The sequence below is a fragment of the Euprymna scolopes genome, chromosome 6 (assembly GCF_053919585.1).
Source record: "Euprymna scolopes isolate OS-2025 chromosome 6, ASM5391958v1, whole genome shotgun sequence".
NCBI lineage: Eukaryota > Metazoa > Mollusca > Cephalopoda > Sepiida > Sepiolidae > Euprymna > Euprymna scolopes.
Window position 1 is genome coordinate 17999284 of NC_136487.1, and position 19478 is coordinate 18018761.

Sequence of the window (19478 nt, forward strand, 5' to 3'; positions counted from 1 at the left end):
AAAAGGCTCGCGCATATGCTTTAAATTATGTCCATCAAACCTCTGCATTTAAAATCCCCCTTTCTACGCTAAAATCAAATCATGTGCTGGAAGCCGATGAAATATAATTTAAGCTTAGATTTTTGTCAAGAATATCAGTTGAAGAAAATCAGCATATGATTAACAAGAGAACAATATTGTCATCTCTCTTGTTACTTTGAGGTTCAGGGAAATTACTATTAATTTTTCAATTAACATTCACATATTTATATACCCAGATAAAAAGCAGCACACACACACACACACGCACGCACGCACGCACGCACGCACGCGCACACACACACACACACACACACACACACACACACACACACACACACACTGTTCCAAAATGGTCAAAGAGCACCTAATTCATTCTCAGCTTACATGCACACACACGCACATACAGTTATACAGGAGAGAAACTGTAGACACTATCCTCGGGTGTCTTTGGTCTCTCTGTATGGAAATTTGTCAGAGACTCTAACATGAGGATATTTCTCATCAGAAGAAAACTCTTATCAATTATTCAAAAACATAGTGTGTTGTCTTCTCAAGCCATCCAACACATTATTCAGGTTGCAAATGGGGACAGCCTCTTTATAGGGCAGCTTCTAATACCAAATTTCACTTGGAAGTATTTTGACGTTCCTTGAGTAAAATTTTTGGTTGGCGTTTTTTTTTTTATTTTTATTTTTTATTTTGTTTTCTGATTTCTCAATGTCTATTTTAATTATGGTTTTAAATATTTAGTTTGATAAGGGTCTGCATATAAAATTTTTCTTAATTTTCATAAATGGCCTTCATCCTGCATGCGACCTGTAATTATAACACGATCAAACCTGTAGGGTCGAATTAGTTGCTGACCCATGATCTACACCATCGCACACATGCACACACTCATAAACTACAAACATGAAACATTTTATTACTTTTCTAACGGAATTTCAAATGAACAATTACATTAAATGTTTTGTAATCTTGTATACATAAATATTTTGTGTATTTTTCAAATAATGTTTTCTTTTTTCATTCAACTTTTATGCTTTTATCCATTTCTTAATATTTTTATAACAATTTAATTGGGTGCTACTGCATTGTACAAACCGGAAGTTGGTAATTGTGCATATTACTCACCGGATTTCTTGTAACTAGCCTGGGTGCCCGGCTTTGCCCAGGTGCTTGGAGGTGTGTGTTGGAAAAAAAAAGTGGTAGTTGGCAGGCAGATTCGAACCCATACCGCAAAGGAGGAAAAGAACCTGAAAAAAAAGTGACGTCTTTGCTGTTGCGCCCATCGCCAAACCGGAAGTGATGTAGGTTTAAATTAAGGCTAGTCAGTTGAAAAGAGGGGATGACTTTTGAAAGTATCAATGCAAAAAACCGACCCCTCTCTGTAGAAAAGTGCTCAGTTAAGGGTGAAGGAATTAATGTTTTTGGCCAATTTTTTTATATTTATCGTCTGAAGGGTCAACCTTCAAAATGATACTGATCTCGTGAAAATCCGTCGCCTCTGTCGAAAGTTTTAGGCATGCATATATACATACATACAAACAGACAGGTGAGATTTATATTATAGATATCTGCCTGAATTCAACCAGCACCTGACGTCATCGCCAGAATATACCGAGTGCTGTTAAAAGTGCTTGGAAACCCATTGAAATTATTTTGTTTTTTAATAGCATTTTCAAGTTAAATTCATTTTTTACGATATTTTTGTTTATTAAATTGTTAGGTGAAAGTACAGAATAGTTATAAAATACCCTCACCTCCTCATGTTAAAAATGGTTTTCTAAATAATAACATTATTTCAACGTTGTGACATAGATGCACAAACACTCGCCATTGTTGGGCTAGCCATATCAAACATTTACAAGAAATCTGGTTCGTTAATATGCAACAGTAACAACATTCGGTTCACATGATACACCAGCGCCTTAAATTGTTAGTACGGGTCTTAGTATTTCCTCCACAACATGTTAACAAACAAGGGGCTGTGCTGCCACACGTTCAGTTCGACAATCTTAAAAAATATAAAACATGAACGTAGCATTTTTTTTCCACTCTTACCTACATGAACGTCCAGCAAAACATACACACACGCTGCTCACTAAACACATATACATAAGTGCATTCACTGGCAAAACACGTACACACATATACATGTACATGCTATATGGCTATATCATTTACACACATGTAATACACACGAACCTATCAGAATTGTGACCTTTGTACTCAATTTCTCCTTATAAACTTCTTTCACCTAGAATGTTCTTGAACTCTCAGCCATTGCTTTTATCTTTATCTTTTATTCCTTTAAAAAGTTAATTAATTTTGTATGGATAGATTTTGACATTTTTGTTGCTTTTCCTTCTGCTTCTTAATATTTTCATAATTTAATTGCCAGCATGAATCTTAGCATTTTCCTCCAAGATGCAACATCTTAACAAACTAGGGTTCACACGACTACATATTGAGTTCCAAAATCTTAAAAAATATAAAACCTGAATGCAGCATTTTTTCCCATCATTACTTTACCTATTTTTCTTCAATAGCAGCATATGCGATAGGTCCTTAAAAGTTTGAAATGAGGCAATGTATTACATACATGCACTTTTATATGCCCCCGTGAAGCGCACACACGCACACACACACACACACACACACACACACACACACACACACACACACACACACATATACACAAGTTCATACATACACCCTTTCACTGGAAAAACAGGCATGCTAATACACACACACACACACACGTGCACGAGCAATGCACCACAGCCAACAAAGAAAGGTCGTTTCAAGAATAGTTTAGACCAGGGTTTTCCAACCTTTGTTACCTGAGATAGAGTCTGATAAGAACTTAGGTTGGTATGCATCATGCCTAGGCAGGAAATATGTATTCAAACTTGGTTTATCCAAACACACATAAGCTAGCGGTGTGTGTCCACCTTCTTTTGAACTGAGCAGAATGCAGCCTCCCTCATCACATCTGATTTTAACTTTAAGCTGATGTTTAAAGTGCAAAATCAGATTCTAATCAAAAGACGGTTTTCCTCCACTCTTTATATCTAAGTGTCAAGTTCACACTACCAGCTAGGATTGTGAGGAACACAATTCGTTCCTCCTTGAGCCATGAAGGTATCACATTGTATACTACAGATGCTGTATTTAGGCGTATCGACTGCTTGGAGATGACATGAGCTGTCACCTCGTTGATATATTTCAAAAACTTTTGTAGCACGTTACACTCAAAGAATGTGTGAGTATTTCATAAACTCTGTTGGTAATTATTTCTCTCCCATTGTGAGCAATGTGACTCTAAGGTCTGAAAGAGGGATTGAAAAGAGTGCTTTCAAGGAGGAGCACTCTGACCCTGCAAAAGATGTCTGTGCAGCCATGTCGGCATTCCTCGGCAGAGATGCTGGAAGAGTCTTGTTGTTGTTGTCTTTGACTGACTCAGTCCATCAATGCAGGCGGAAGGACGCTGGTGTTGTCCATTCAACAACAGTGGCAAAGCTCTTGCGGTATGGTAGTCACTGAAGCACCTCTTGATGTCCATGGTGATGGCGATTGTCATTGCTCTGCTTCTCACACTCTGCCTTCACTATAGCCTCTGAACAAATCTTTTTTTTTTTTATTTTTACACAGTGATCACCACTTATGAAGGCCCGGAAGCCACTCAGGGATAAGGGTTATTGCAAGTACATTACGTTAGTGTGGAGATTTGATGAAGTGTTTACTTAAGGGGGCGGTTCATTAGGAATTTGTTAATGTTGAACTTGAACACATCCAAGTTGTAGTCCGGTGGGAAGCAGGCAGACGGAACAGAGTTCCACAGGCGTGCAGTTCTAAGAAAGAAGCTTTGTTCATGGAATTTGCATTTTGATTTAGGCACAGATATAGAATGGGGGAAATTTTTCACAGTGGATTCAACTAGACGGGTGCAGCAAACTCCAAACATCATATAGACAGATGGCAGTTTGGTTGACTTCAGATTGCTGGTAATTGTCCTGCATGTCTTGTTGAGCTTTATGTTGACCTTTGCAGCATAAGCAGAACGAGACCATGTTGCTGTGTGGTATTCTGCAGTGAACTAGCACAGTGCTAAAGCTGACAGGTATAGCATTTGTGCCTTGGTTCCCCAAGAGCTGCTAACCAGTAAAAAATAAAATGAAATAAAAATAAATAAATAAATTAATTAATTAAAAAAAGCAAAAAAAAAAAGGCAGAAGTTGGTAATTTTCCATGACACTGCTTTTGGGTTTTAGGGGCGTGGCTTAATGCCAATGCTTTTGTAAAAGGCGTGTTTCAATTCTGCAACGTTTATACATAAATAAATGAAAAGGTGTAACGCACGTATGACAAAACTGACTTCTGTAGCTGAACGTCAACTATATTTCTTCTTGTTCTTCAAAGGTCACAAAAATGCCGACCCTCTACGTCTTCACTAACCTATCCAAGGATAAAATCCCTACAGATTTTCTTGCTAAGGCAACCGATCTTCTGTCGAAACAATTGGGAAAACCTGCAAAAGTAAGTATTAAAGAAAAAGCACATGTTTAATTGTTAAGGACCGGGTACTTTTAGGGTGCCTGTTAAGATAGTTGAAAATAGTAATATATCCTAAAATTACGAAAATTCATTGAGTCGAACGTTATTTATAGGCAAAAAGTAATTTTTATGGAAAAATTAGGTAAAATTGCATTTTTCTTAGATGTAGTAGACATTAAACAGTTCACACAAAGGAGACATAACTCGAAACATAAAATTTAGATTACACCGACATTTGTAGCCTATTGCGGTAGACTTTTTTTTTTACTAGAAATATATTAGCAGTTGTTCAACTCAATGAATTTTCGTCATTTTTGGATATATTACTATTTTCGACATATCAATTAAGTACGTAATATTGTTTTTCCTAAAAATGACATATTAGAAAAAAATCGATCTGTCGACTCGATCTTAACAAGCACCATTTTTAGTCATCGTCCAATCCTGACGATGACTAATAAATCATAAATATCTTTTCAACACGCGAGTGTAAACATGTTTTTGACATGTGAGCGCATCAACAATATGCGCACGCTGGCACATACTAAATGGCCACCAGTGATAACATAAGGAATCATATTGCTTAATATCCGGAAAACTATTTGTCTGCGCCAAATTTAAATGCGATATTCGTTTTCAGCATACTCGAAAACCTACTTAAAAATCGTCATTTTAAAGGTGATTGTTAAGGTGGAAAGAAAGTAAAAATTTACAAAAAAAAAAAAAAAATCTTAAATTTTTTTTCTACCATTAAAATTTTGGCCGTTTTTGTTTCAGGTACATAAAAGCAAGTATGGCAGCATGCCTGTATTTGCAAAATGTTATTCAACATAAAATAATTCAATTTAAAAATATGAAAATAAACTGTATACCACGTAAAATGTAAAAACAATAAAAAGCCAAGAAGACAAACAAGCGAAATATTCAGGCCATTCTATGTGGGAAGTTGTGCAGCAAGATGTTTATTCACGGTACATTTAAATTTCTACATGTTGAAACACTTGGAGGGAAACAGGGAAGAGAAAAGAAATTACAAAGGCAAGCAGCTCGGGTGAAATGAAGAAATTAGATTACTTAGTTTTCTGACATTTGGAGACTTCTACAGAGAAGGGGTGGGATTTTGCTGATTGTAGGGTTTGAGGGATGGGGGACAAGTGGAGTAAATTCGTCGGAGCACATTCCATGGAAGTGCTTCTGAAACAAGCACAAGGATGGAACATTGCGGTGATGGGGCTGGAGCTTGGTAGACAGTGTAAGAACCTATTAAGTTAATAACTTAAAGTTATAGACTTGTAGTAGTCACCATAACATACTATTTTACCTTTATTATAATTACCCCTTGCTGACCGATCGAGTCAGGCACTGACCAGTCAGCTACTAAGGCACATTGATCCTATATGTCTCTTAAGGAACTAATTACCTATTTGTCAGGAACTAGCCACCAGTCAACAGAGGAGCTCAGACCACCAAAGAAGACAGACCTCTCTCCTCTCACTTTCTGTCCACTGAATCCCCCAGGCTGCGACTACTTCACTGGAGGCCTCCGCTGGACAAACTGGGGACACTTGAAGTTTCTGCTTCCTGACACGAGAACATCCTAGAACTTTCTGTTCCTTTTTTTTCTTCCACCTCGGACACAATCCTTCTTCTTTCGAAATAAATCTTTTCGTTGTTTTGTTTTAAAAAAGAGGTGTTGGGTAACCATTCTGTGCTTCGGTGTTGCAAATTAATCCTTTATTAGGGGGTTTGTGCACTTATGCATAAAATCTTCCTAAGGACTCTTTTTTTGGATCCTGTTTAAGAGTGAGAGCCTAGTGATTGGTGCACCATTTCGCATGTGGCCAAAAATACTCTTTCAAGCATGGGCGAATTTGTTGCTTCGTTTTGATTTTATGATTAAAAGAAAAATTCTAATGCTGATGACTGCATTTTCATAGGTAAAAGTTACTATTATAAAATTGTGTTGTTAAACTACAAAACAAGCAAAAATATATATAAAAATTGCACATTTATTATTTTATTTTCTTGTTAAAATGTTAAATAATGATTTATTATATAACATCATTAACCTGATAAATTATTTTTTCTTGCAATATTTTTATATTGGGTGTACATAAAGAATCTTGCCCCCCCCCGTCTTTTTTTCATTTTTTTTTTCAGCGGATTATTATCGAATGGACACTAGTTTACTAGATTATCAAAAAAAAAAAAAAAAAAAAAAAGAAAAGGAAAAAGTCAATACTTAAATATTTGTATGTGTGCTCAGTTTCTAATGCAACGTTCTAATAAACAACTAGTTGAACAATTCAACATTTTTACACAAAATTTCGCGAATTTAGCCTTTTTGGAGATTATTTTATTTTTAAAAGCGAAATTCAAAAAAGAATGAACTACTTAAAAACACTAACTTCTCAAAATTTGGCCCAAAATACATCGAGTGGTTCTCTAAATGGATCATCGATTTACTAAAACATTGCCTTAAAAAACTAAAAACACCCTACAAATATTTAACTATTAACTTTTTTTTCCATTTTTTAATAATCTGGTAAATTAGCGTCCATTCAATGATAATTCGCTGAAAAAATTAAAAAATTAAGGATAAAAATAAAAAAAATAGAAAGGTGGGGTGCAAGATTCTTCAGGTCCGCCTTATATTGATTTTATTGATATGGAATCTAGTTTTTTTTTTTGTAATATACGATTGTAATAATGTTTTATCGATGCGTGGTAAATTGTAAAAAAGACATCAATATGTGATTAAATGTTTTATTTAACACACACATATATATATATATACGTACATATATATATATGTATGTATATATATATATACACACATATATATGCATAACGACTTCATTTAATCACATAAATTAATATACGAAGATATAATTTTATGCGCAAATTTTCAGTATTTACTTCAAAAATGCTCAATGCATAGGCAGAGCTAGATAGTAAGTTATGAAAATATATATAGCAATTAAGCTACACAGAATATTCCACGTTTCATTCTCGTGAATGAAACTATATATATATATATATATATATATATATATATATATATATATATATATATATGCCAAATAGAAGCACCCCAGAAAACATTCTCCAGCAAAATATGTGAAGTAGACCAAATTAATTACTGGGAGAGGTAGAAGGAGCCGCTGTTATATTCACTACAACATCGAAGAGAACTATATACTATTATCTATACATGGAAAATCTTGGAAGGAAGGGTCCCAAACACAACAATAGTAGAAATAACCCACAAGCCGTGAGGAAGGTTGTGCTATATAAAAACGACACGTAGGAATACACGTAGGATCAAGTCCCTCATCCACCAGAGCTTCATCTACAGTGGCACAAGAACATTCAACTCAATAAGAAATATAAAAAGAGTGTTGCCGACACTTTCAAGAAACATCTGGACATCTGTCTGGAAAAGATATCTGACCAGTCACCAACACCAGGCTACCTTAATCCCAACCTCAATTGTCTAGTGGACTGGACCTCTGTATGAAGTGGGCAGCCTGTCAATAACCGATGGAATAACATAAACAACAAACAGCATATACATCAGAAAAGATGGGTGTGTTGTTTAAAGCCATGCCTCAAAATGTATAAGCCGATTCATGTCATACCTACACCAAGTGGTTAAATTTATTATGGGTAAGAAAATAATTTTTATGATATTTAGAAAGCCATTCTTAACACAGGGGAAAAGAGGATGTTTTGTAAGTATCCTGTATTTTCACCTAACAATTGAATAAACAAAAAAAAAAACCCGTAAAAATTGAATTTAACTTGAAAATCTTATCTAAAAAAATAGCAGGGTCCATGTTCTGCATAAGTACCCAAATGACTATTAATCTAAAGAAGACTGCAGTAATGTACCAGCCTGCTCCTGGAAAAGGGTATGTTGAGCCTCAGATCTCAATTCGTGGAACCAACCTAAAAGTCGTGGACAAGTTCACTTACTTGGGCAGTATTCTGTCAAGGGCAGTACACATGGACGATGATGTTGATTGCAGGATAGCCAAGGCTAGTGCTGCCTTTGGACATCCAAGAACTACTGTGTGGAAGCATAGAGGAATTCGGCTGCAGACCAAACTCCCAAGAATACCGAGCTGGGATTCTTACCATCATCATGTATGCTTGTTAAACTTGGACTGTATATGCCAGACATTCCAAGAAACTAAACCATTTCCATATGATCTGCCTCCATAGATTGTTAAAAATCAAGTGACAAAATACCAGACAATAAGGTTCTAGCCTGGTCAAAGCTTCCATCAATACGCACTATGTTACAGCAGTGCCAGATGCCGCATGCCTGATTCAAGGCTCCCAAAATAGCTCCTTTATAGTGAACTGTTCAAAGGAAAAAGACCCACAGGAGGACAGTTGAAACGGTTCAAGGACAATCTGAAAGTTTGGTTTGTATTCTAACTCATGAGAAAAACTAACCCAAGACAAATGTTCCTGGCGTGTCATAACTCACAAAGAGGCTACGATTGATGAAAAATGTGACGTTAGAAAAGACAGAGCAATTAACATCTCTGATACAGAATTATCCCACTGGTGTCCAACATGCAGGAAATACTTTAGAACTCGAATCGGTCTAACAAGCCATCTTCGAACCCACAGAACAATTGCATGATCATGGTTATCTTCCCAAGCGATGGACAAACACCAAGAACCCAAAAGATTTTTATCAATAACATCTATGATGCTTTGTTTTCACAAAACGAAATAAAAATTAATTAAATGAATTATTAATACAAGTACTTTAATGGAATGTGCTCTAATGAACTCGTAGCACTTGTGCTCCCTCAACATACATTCTTCCGACTAATTGGGAAAAAATTTTATAGTTAAATATTTAAAGATTTATAAAGAATCGGAATAGGTAATTGTATTGGAATCAAGAATTTAGTACAGAATCAGTAATTGTATCAGAATCGGGAAAATATTGGAATCGTCCCATCACTAATATATATATATATATATATATATATATATATATATATATATATATATATATACATACATATATATATATATATATATATATATATATGTATATATATATATATATGATGAGAAATATGGAAATAGTATTTCGATAAAATAGAGAAATAAAAAGTAACAAACCGTATTATGTGTTCATCAACGTTTCATCTTTATTTCATCCACAGGAAGTCTCGAAATAAAGACGAAACGTTGATGAACACATAATACGGTTTGTTCCTTTTTATTTCTCTCTCTATATATATATGCAGTATTATTTATTGCCTTACAAAATCAACTTATCGTCCTTGCTTTGTTTTTATACAAAATAATTTTAAAAAAAAGAAGAAATTCTTTTTTCAGTCACAAAATTATTAATAGTAAAATGGGTTTCAAAGAGAGTTTAGTTAGTGATTTGTATATTCTTAAGAGCCTTTCGAGCTCCAAAGAAGTGCCAGCTCGATTGTAATGCAAGCAAGTATGTCATCTCCAGGGGGAGAATAGAAAAGATGGAGTAAAACTGTGTTTAGATTTTCATACAACACACTGGCTTTCTCTGATTTAGCTGAAAGAAACTGCTAAATATAGATTTTGTCCAATGAAAAGTTGTTATGCAAATATCACATTTACTGTGCTGTTACTCCCAACAGCTTAAAAATACTTAATTATGACGTATTTTTTTAATATTTACTACCAAATATAATTTTATGTGCAATCTTTGAAAAAAAAAACGCTAAAATAAAATTTTCAATACACAAACTGCTCCAAGAATACTTATTTGCAACATTTTCACTGATAATTGCTTTCAAATAGATACATTTGTAAAATAGTAAAGAAAAGGCCCAAATTTAATTTAAAATAAAAGACTTACACAATATTTGAAGACCAAACTGCTTAAAATAGTAATTAAAGTATTTCATATACAGGGTGTCCCAAAAGAAGCTGATGGATTTTAAATTTGATTAACTTCCTCAATATTTAAGTTATGCTTACCAATTTTCATATGTGGGTAGATGAGCCTCTCCGCAATTTTTTGAGATATAGTAAGATATCATAGTCTACTTATTCTAATTTTATTTACACAACTTAATCTAGGGTATGTTTTTCACAAGGTCTAATTTTAGTTATGAAAAATGATGTTACTCAAATGTCCACCATTTTCATTTTCACACTCTTGTGCTCTCTGCATGGCATTGTCCAGCACATCACTTAATGTTTCAGGGTTTATGGCCCTAATTTCCTTCTCTATATTGTTTTTAAGGGCATTTATTGTGACTGGTTTGTTTGCATATATCTGCTCTTTGAGGTAACCCCAAAGGAAGAAATCTGCACATGTGAGATCTGGCGAGTGGAGTGGCCAATTTATCTCACAGCCATGAGAAATTATTCAGTTGCCGAATATGTCCTGGAGCAGATTTAATGTTTCTCGTGCTGTATGCGCCGTTGCACCATCCTGCTGGAACCACATTGATCGAGAGACCCAATTTGACTTGATCTCCTTACTGATGTGGATGGATCCTCGGCCACACTCTCTGCTAATCTCTGACGATTCTCATCACTTATTGCCGTGCGGGGTCTACCAGATTTAAGGAGGTCGCATACAGACCCTTGCTCATGAAATCGAGCCACCATAGCTTTTATTGCATTGGGAGTAAGGGAATTTTTGTGTTGAGGTTTTGTTCAAATTCTCTTTGAGTTTCTGATATTGAATCATTCAACCGAAAATATGACTCTATAATAAATATCCGCTCCTCGATAGCGTAACGACTCATGATGAGCTTGGAAGGGTTACTCTAGCTGATCTGAAAAAAACAAAAGAAAAATATAAAAAAATAAGAAAGTTATGAATTTTTTTTTTTAACCATCAGCTTCTTTTGGGACACCCTGTATAAATAAACCAGTAGGTGTATGCATGTGTATGTAAATATTTAACATATACACTTTTAAACTATTGGTCACATAACATTGGAATTAACAGGAAATAGTAATCATAAACCAAGGATGGTTTATAATGAATAAAATCTTTGTTTGGATGGATGCATAACACATACAGAAATAGGTCAGCAAGTTAAAATGCAAAATGTTCATTTCAACTTGTTGGCATATTTCTATTACTTTTGCACATGTGCAAATTCATTCATAGCTTTAAATTGTTTAATTTTAAATGTTTCTTATCTATCTGTCGATAGCTCAAATGGTATGTAGCATGGCTGGAGCTGTAAATGTTTTGGTTTCCATTCTAGCTGATGGTACCCAAATCATTTCTTTAATATTTTGAAATCAGTACTATATATTAGGTACAATATAATATTCAATAGAGAATTGGCTCTGTAATACTAAATACAAAATCTGCATGAATTAAAAGATATCTAAGCGTATTTTATGACCAAGCAAGGCTGGGTGCTCCCACTAGTCTTTATTAATTTATTATCAAATAAATATTTTTGTAAAATTTAAACCAAAGTTTTAAATGACCAAACACAATTTTTGAAAGACAAACTACGTCAAAATAAGCCAATCGGACACCCACATACACAAAATCAATGAATACACACGAGAGAGAGAGAGAGAGAGAGAGAGAGAGAGAGAGAGAGAGAGAGAGAGAGAGAGAGAGAGACACACACACACACACACATTGAAAACACACACACACACACAAACATTGAAAAAATACGCACTCACACACACTTACACACATAAACATTGAAAAGACACAAACATTGAAAAAACACACACACGCATAAACATTGAAAAAACACACCCACACACAAACATTGAAAAAAAAAACACACACACATTCACACGCAATAAATATGACACACAGGCAAGGTTTAATAGATGCAACTGCACACGTATCACTGGTAGCAAAAATTAATGTCAGTCCAGAGAAGTCATAAACGCTTTGACCCCCACATATGGAAGGCAATAAATACAAGTACACAAGAAAAATATACATACAGCTCACACAGAGAAAGTTTTCTACAATAAAAAGAATGAACACTATTTTTCACAGCAGAAAACATGATCAATGTGAAAAACACTTGCATTTAAGCATCAAATACAAAAGTTATTAAAAGAAAATCCATGGCAAGAAAGAAGAAGAAAAAGAAAAAAAGAAAGTATACAAAATTATGAAGATAAAGTCTGACTTTGAAATATATTAATTTTAAACAATAAATATTGTTTATCCTTCGTTGTGATTTGCTTTCGAACGTATATAATACATACGTATTCATTTTAAACTTTAATCAACGCTTCTATCACGGAAATTACAATCTTAACTGAATCTTGCGTAGCCAGCACTCTCTGTCATTTCAAAACAAACACTGCTGAGAATAAGATGCAGATTTTTTTTTTTTTAATAACTGACTTTCGTATTCAACTCAAAACCATGGCAAAAAAGAAGAAGTAGAAAAGAAGAAAATACACAAAATTATGAAGATGAAGTCTGACTTTGAAATATATTAATTTTAAACAATAAATATAGTTTATCCTTTATCTCTGCGTTGTGAATGGCTTTTAAACATATATAATACATACGTATTCATTTAAAACTTTAATCAATGCTTCTATCACGGAACTTCCAACCTTAATTGAAGATTATATATTTTTTTCTCTGGTTGCACATCAACAGTCTGGAAATGCCTGGCAAATAAAATTCGATTTTAGAGAACGGATTCAATTGACAGTTCTTCTTCAATTGTTCTTTTTGATTATTCGTGCAGAGAAGGACATATCTGTAGAGGGAAGATGGATTAACCAGTCTCTGAAGTCATGATGAAGTCGAGAGCTTGGGTTCAAACACCTTCCTCTAGTAAACAAAAATAAATAAATAAAATAAAAATCAAAAAAATATGTCATCAAATAGGGACGACTCTGGAACAAATTTTTTTTTTTAAGAAAAGAAGAAAGACTAGAAAATTATTCCTTATAAAAAAGATAGTCTAAGATTGTTTTCTTCTTTCTATTTCTATAAAATATAAACTTCAAATTAATTCTTTCTTATATAACTTTAGGATTTGCTGATGAATCGGCTCAAGAAGATTCACTCAGGTTTCTACATTGTTGACATGTTGTCTCTTGGCTTACCAGATGCAAACTGTCTGAAAACTCTGTTTCAAACTGGAATCAGTTAATGAAAACTCTCAAAATCCATGCTAGTTGAACTAATCTCTACATACAGCGTAGAGCTGCGATATATAACATTTGAGCCCAGAGAAAGATATAACCAACATGCATGTGATATTTATCAAATGACTGTGTGCAGCACAAAAGAATCGACGGGCACCAGACGGAGTAAACGCTGACAACTGATCAGTATAGGCTTTTCTCAGTCAAATAGCATTTGGTTTGAATCAGGATAATTTCTGGATTTTTAAAAAAAAATTATTTCAGCATGGTTTATGGTGTAAATTTAACTATCCTTTAATAACACATTCTTCCAACGAGCAAATTGTGTACTAAGAAGTATAAAAATGGAAACAGTAAAAAATAGAAAATAAACCTACTATGAATATGTTTGGAGAAAAATGGTTTCATAATTAAATACTCTGGTAACATTACATGTGTTGATGCACTGGTTCTTATTAGATCACCAAAGTTAAGCAATGTTGAGCCTGGTTAGTACCAGATGGGTGACCATTTGGGAATATCAAGTGCTGTATGTAGAAGGACATTGGCACCTCTTTGCAAGAACTGCAAAAACTTAATGTCATCATCTCCCCTAACCAGAATATACATGTGAGTGGGGACTACTTGTGGATTTGATATTTCCTTGACACTTCCTCCTTCGGAGGAAGTCAGTTTAACCACCTAAGGTGCATGCTGTTAATATCACATAAAGTCAGTTACTTTGTTATTTTGTACATTTCAGTATATTACAATTCTCGTCCACCCTGATACTCTGATGAGTCATGCGGGTAGTACGGACCCCTGCGCTTCCCTGCTATTGAGCTCCATTGGTAAACTTGGCCCAGATGTAAATAAAGATCATTCTTCGGTCATTGGAAATTTCATCTGTAAAACCTTTGGTATTGCTAAAGATCGGTAAGTTTCTATTTTTCTTAATTAATTTTAAAAAAATCTAATTCTCTGAGAAAAATCTATTAACTGTCATATAATTTTTCACACACACAAAAAAAAAATCTTGCTTCATGACATTTTTTCTGTGACATCAATTTCCTGTGACTTCTAGTATGTGACGTTACTTTCTTAACCACATTAGCCCAATTTCTTTTGGAAATTTCATATTCACTAATATAATTTCTAAAGGAAATTTGCTTTTCTATGCTACCAAACCATTTTTGGTGCTTGTTGAGAAACAGAGAGAGAGAGACAGAGGGAGGGAGAGAGAGAGAGAGAGAGAGAGAGAGAGAGAGAGAGAGAGAGAGGGAGATGCGACAGATCGATTTTTTTTCAATATGTCATTTTAAGCAAACACAATATTACATACTTAATTGTTATGTCAGGAATAATAATATATCCAAAAATTACGAAAATTTATCGAGTAGAACTACTGCTATTATCTTTTTAGTAAAAAAAGGTTTATTGCTATAGGCTACAGGTTGGCGCCATTACAATATAATGTAAAATATTTGTTCTGAGTTATGTCCCCTGTCCATGAAATCCTCACCGTCTACTCTCAAACATCTCTGGAAAATACAATTTTTCCCAATTTTCCGAAAAAAAAAACCTACTTTTAACTATAAATAACTTTCTCCTATGAATTTTCATAATTTTTGGATATGACAATTAAGTAATATCATTTTTCGACATGGCAATTAAGTAATATCGTTTTTGCTTAAAATGGTATTTTTAACAAATCGAGCTGTCACCTCTCTCTCAACAAGCACCTATTTTTTTTTAGTTTAGAGTAAGTTGGAGTTATCTCTACCTTTTGTTATTTTGATGAACAAGGCGGTGCAAGCCCTGCCCCCATGAAAAGACAAAAAATACCAAAATAAAGGAAAATAATCCTAACCCTAATCCTAACACTAACCCATGACAGAAAGAAGATATTGTACACCAAAAGTCATATAAACTGATTAAGTAGTTTTATTTTAAAAAGAAAATCAAATTGTATAACAATGCCATTTTGCAGGACAAGGGAGATAATTCCAAATAATTGAAATTTTTGTGAGATTTTAGAAAGTCATTCTTAACACATGAATGGGGACATTGGAAACATTGAAATTCACTTAAAAATGATTTTATTCATAAAACTAAAATTTACATGATTTTAGTGTATGATATTTTCTTTCTGCCACGGCTATGAAGATCATTCAAATTTTTCTTTAGTTTTCTTTTTTGGGGGATGGGGGAGAGGAGTATGTACTTGCACCGAAAAATCAGTCATGTCGGTTTAGTGTATAATGATAGATTTATTCCATATCCGCTGTGATTGGTAAAATATTTTTGTCTTCAAGAAAATAACTGAAATCATAATCTTAATACAAAATAAATTGTTTTCAAGAAAAGACCAACATTTATAACAAATCCATATTTTAAACCTATAAAAAAATCTCAACTTTAAAACTCAACACTCTGCTGACAAAACTTGCTAACTCTAACATCCAAATTCAAAATCAACCCAGTTTCTGAAAAATTAGGCGTTTTATTTCAAACTGGAAGCATTTCATTTGCATATTACGTGACAATATTGCAAGCATATAAAGAGAAAAGGCACCCATTTTTTCTGTCTTTTTTCTTCATTCTTTTTGACTGCACAGGACTCTACAGACCGCACACAAACAGGTTTGTACCAATTGTTAAGGCATTTAATTACAAAAAAGTAACTTAACTTGTCTTTGGTAACATGTAAGCAAATCCATATTTTAAACCTATAAACTAAGAAATTACCATGAATATTTATTTTTTAGCAATTTATTAATACTACCAGGGCTACCTAGACTTGCCTAGGGCAAAAACATAACAGTTTTCTATTAAAACTTCTATTTCCCTACATTTCTATATCTTTCTCTCCCACTTCCTCGTTTATCCACTTTCTCCCCAATCATCTCTTTCTCCTCAACCCAGCCCACTACTCTCTAGTTGTACACACACAGAGACAACTCTGCTTTTAGATTTTTTTTCCAAATTAATACATAATAATACTGAAAAGCCCAACTCTCCTGATGAAACAACATATAAATGCACAAATGTCCTTTATATAATCGACAGCAGTAAACCTTTTATTTCTGTACTAAATCTGCAAGTATTTAAATGTTTATTGCTACAAAATAATCATGGCAACATTTTTTATTAGCGCAAGTGATGGAAAGTGTCCAAAAGGAAATACGTTTTTGTGCTTTAAACACTTATTCAGAATCAAATTGTTTAATCATTGTTTTATTTCAAAGTTTTTTTTTATTATTTCTTTAACAGGTTTTATATTACATTTGAAAATGTTGTCCCCACTGATGTCGGCTATAATGGAAGCACTTTTTAAGAAGAGAGGCAAATTTACTTTTGATAACTAACCTTCATCCTACGATGAGAAAAAAAATGATGTTCAAATTCCTGTCTTTGTAATAAAGTAAATAAAATTAATTCCAAAATGTTTTTTTAATCTTATTTTTTACTAGCCTGGGTGCCCGACGTTTAAGAAGAGAGAGAAATTTACTTTTGATAACTAAGCTTCATCCTACGATCAGGAAAAAAAAAATGATGTTGAAATGAAATGATGTTCCATTTCAGATCAGGAGTAAAGGTCAAACCCAGAAGCTTGTCAAAACACGGGGCCTCACCCAGACGAGAGCCATCCATCACAATTGATGCCAGCTGGGGATCAGAGCGTTGATGATGTAAGGATAGGAGTTTGGTTTTAGATGCATTAAAGGTAACTAGCCACATCTTCCCCCACTGAACCACGCGCTCGAGATCAGAGGAGAGAGAATCCGAGAGAACTTCGTCATTTACAGCCTTTGATGTGTTGCCGTAGATGGTCGTGTCATCAGCATAGATGTCAATGAATGATTTAAGTATGTGTTTAGGGAGGTCATTGATGTAGATCAGGAAGAGAGTTGGGCCCAGGATTGACCCCTGAGGGACTCCAGCATTTATATTGCAGGCCTCCAATTTTTGTCCATCTACCACTACTCTTATGAGCCTATCGGAGAGAAATGATTTAATGATTGAGAAAACATTTCCAGTTATACCGTAGCTGGAAATCTTGTGAAGTAGGCCCTTATGCCATACTTTGTCAAAGGCCTTTGATATGTCAAGAGCAATTGCCCTAGAAAGGAAGCCTTTGTCAAGAGATTCACTAATCCTGTGGGATATAACCGTCAGCACATCTGCGGTAGATCTTGCAGAGCGGAAACCATATTGTGTGTCACTAAGAAGGTTATTCCTGCTGAGGTGGTTGACTATTTCTCTATTTAATATTGATTCCAGTAACTTACTCATAACACAGAGAAGACTTATTGGTCTGTATTGAGAGGGAGATGACCTGAATTCTTAAATACAGGGCAAACTGATGAGGTCTTCCAGGGGGTCGGAAAGCACTTCTCCTTAAGGCAGCGCTTAAATAGTTTTGTAAGTATGGGAGCAAGTTCTGGTTGAAGCTTTTTTAACACTATAATTGGGATGCCATCAGGGCCAGTTGCTTTACTGGAATCTAGGTTTTTTATTAGCTTGGCGACCTCATGCACGGATATTTGTATGTTACCTAGCTTGTTCTGTGTTATAGGAGGAAATATGGGGAGTTGATGACCTTCGTCGCATAGGGTAGAATTAGCTGCAAAGTTCTTTGCAAATAGTTTGGCCTTGTCTGACGCTGACTAGATAACCTCTGGTCCATTGATAATGGTTGGGATAGAACGCACACTTCTGTTCAGGATCCTATTTGTTATTTGCCAAAACTGGTGGGAACCAAGCCACTGATCAGCTACCTTGGATTTAACAGACTGGGCATATAGCTCTCTTGCATTTTTTATTACTCTTTTACAGTGATTGCTGGCAGTCCTGAAAGCAGCTTTAGTCTCAGTGCATCTATTACGTTGGTAGTTATGGAAAAAGTGATTTCTGTGCGCGATAGCAGCAGCACATTCTGGGGAGAACCATGGCTGGCTGTTAGGTTTTTGTTGGAATTTTTTAGATGGTATGAATTGGTCTATGCCTACAATTAACCATTCGGTCAGATCTGATACTATAGAGGACACTTCCTTTTTAAACATGGAGTGCAGAGGTAAATCAGATATGAATGTACGGAAGCTATCCCAGTCAGCCATCAACACGTGCATCAAGGCTGTTGCCAAGGTCGCAGGAAAGATGGTGGGATCCTTCTACCGCTCCAGAAGATATCTCACTACTGATGCAATTCTCTATCTATATAAAAGCCAAGTACGGCCAAGGATGGAATACTGTTGCCATATCTGGGCAGGAGCTGCTAAAAACAGCCTATCATGCCTTGACAGAGTACAAAATAGACTTCGTGGCTTAGTGGGGGATGCCCTTTTCTCTACCCTGCAACCCCTCTCCCACAGAAGAGACGTTGCGAGCCTATCCTTGTTTTATCGTTATTTTCATGGCAGGTGCTCGTCTGAACTCCAATCCCTTGTCCCCCCTCGCCATATTTTCACGAAAAGCACCCGTCTAGCTGAATCCACTGTGAAAATTTCCCCCACTCTATATCTGTGCCTAAATCAAAACGCGGATTTCATGAGCAAAGCTTCTTTCTTAGAACTGCACGCCTGTGGAACTCTGTTCCGTCTGCCTGCTTCCCTCCGGACTACAACTTGGATGTCTTCAAGTCTAATGTTAACAAATTCCTAATGAACCGCCCCCCTAATTAAACACTTCATAAAATCTCTTCACTAACGTGATGTACTTGCAATAACCCTTATCCCTGAGTGGCTTCCGGGCCTTGATAAGTGGTGATCACTGTGTAA

The 19478-nt window shown here is 35.0% G+C and overlaps 1 protein-coding gene across 1 annotated transcript; it reads left to right on the plus strand.

Moving 5' to 3' along the window:
* The first annotated feature begins 4355 nt into the window (after window positions 1-4355).
* On the plus strand, window positions 4356-17148 carry LOC145277554 (macrophage migration inhibitory factor-like). The gene is made up of 3 exons (XM_080129026.1): window positions 4356-4563; window positions 14462-14634; window positions 16972-17148. The coding sequence occupies exons 1-3, from the start codon at window positions 4456-4458 to the stop codon at window positions 17033-17035; spliced, it is 345 nt and encodes a 114-aa protein (XP_079985152.1). The 5' UTR covers window positions 4356-4455; the 3' UTR covers window positions 17036-17148.
* Window positions 17149-19478: the final 2330 nt, after the last annotated feature.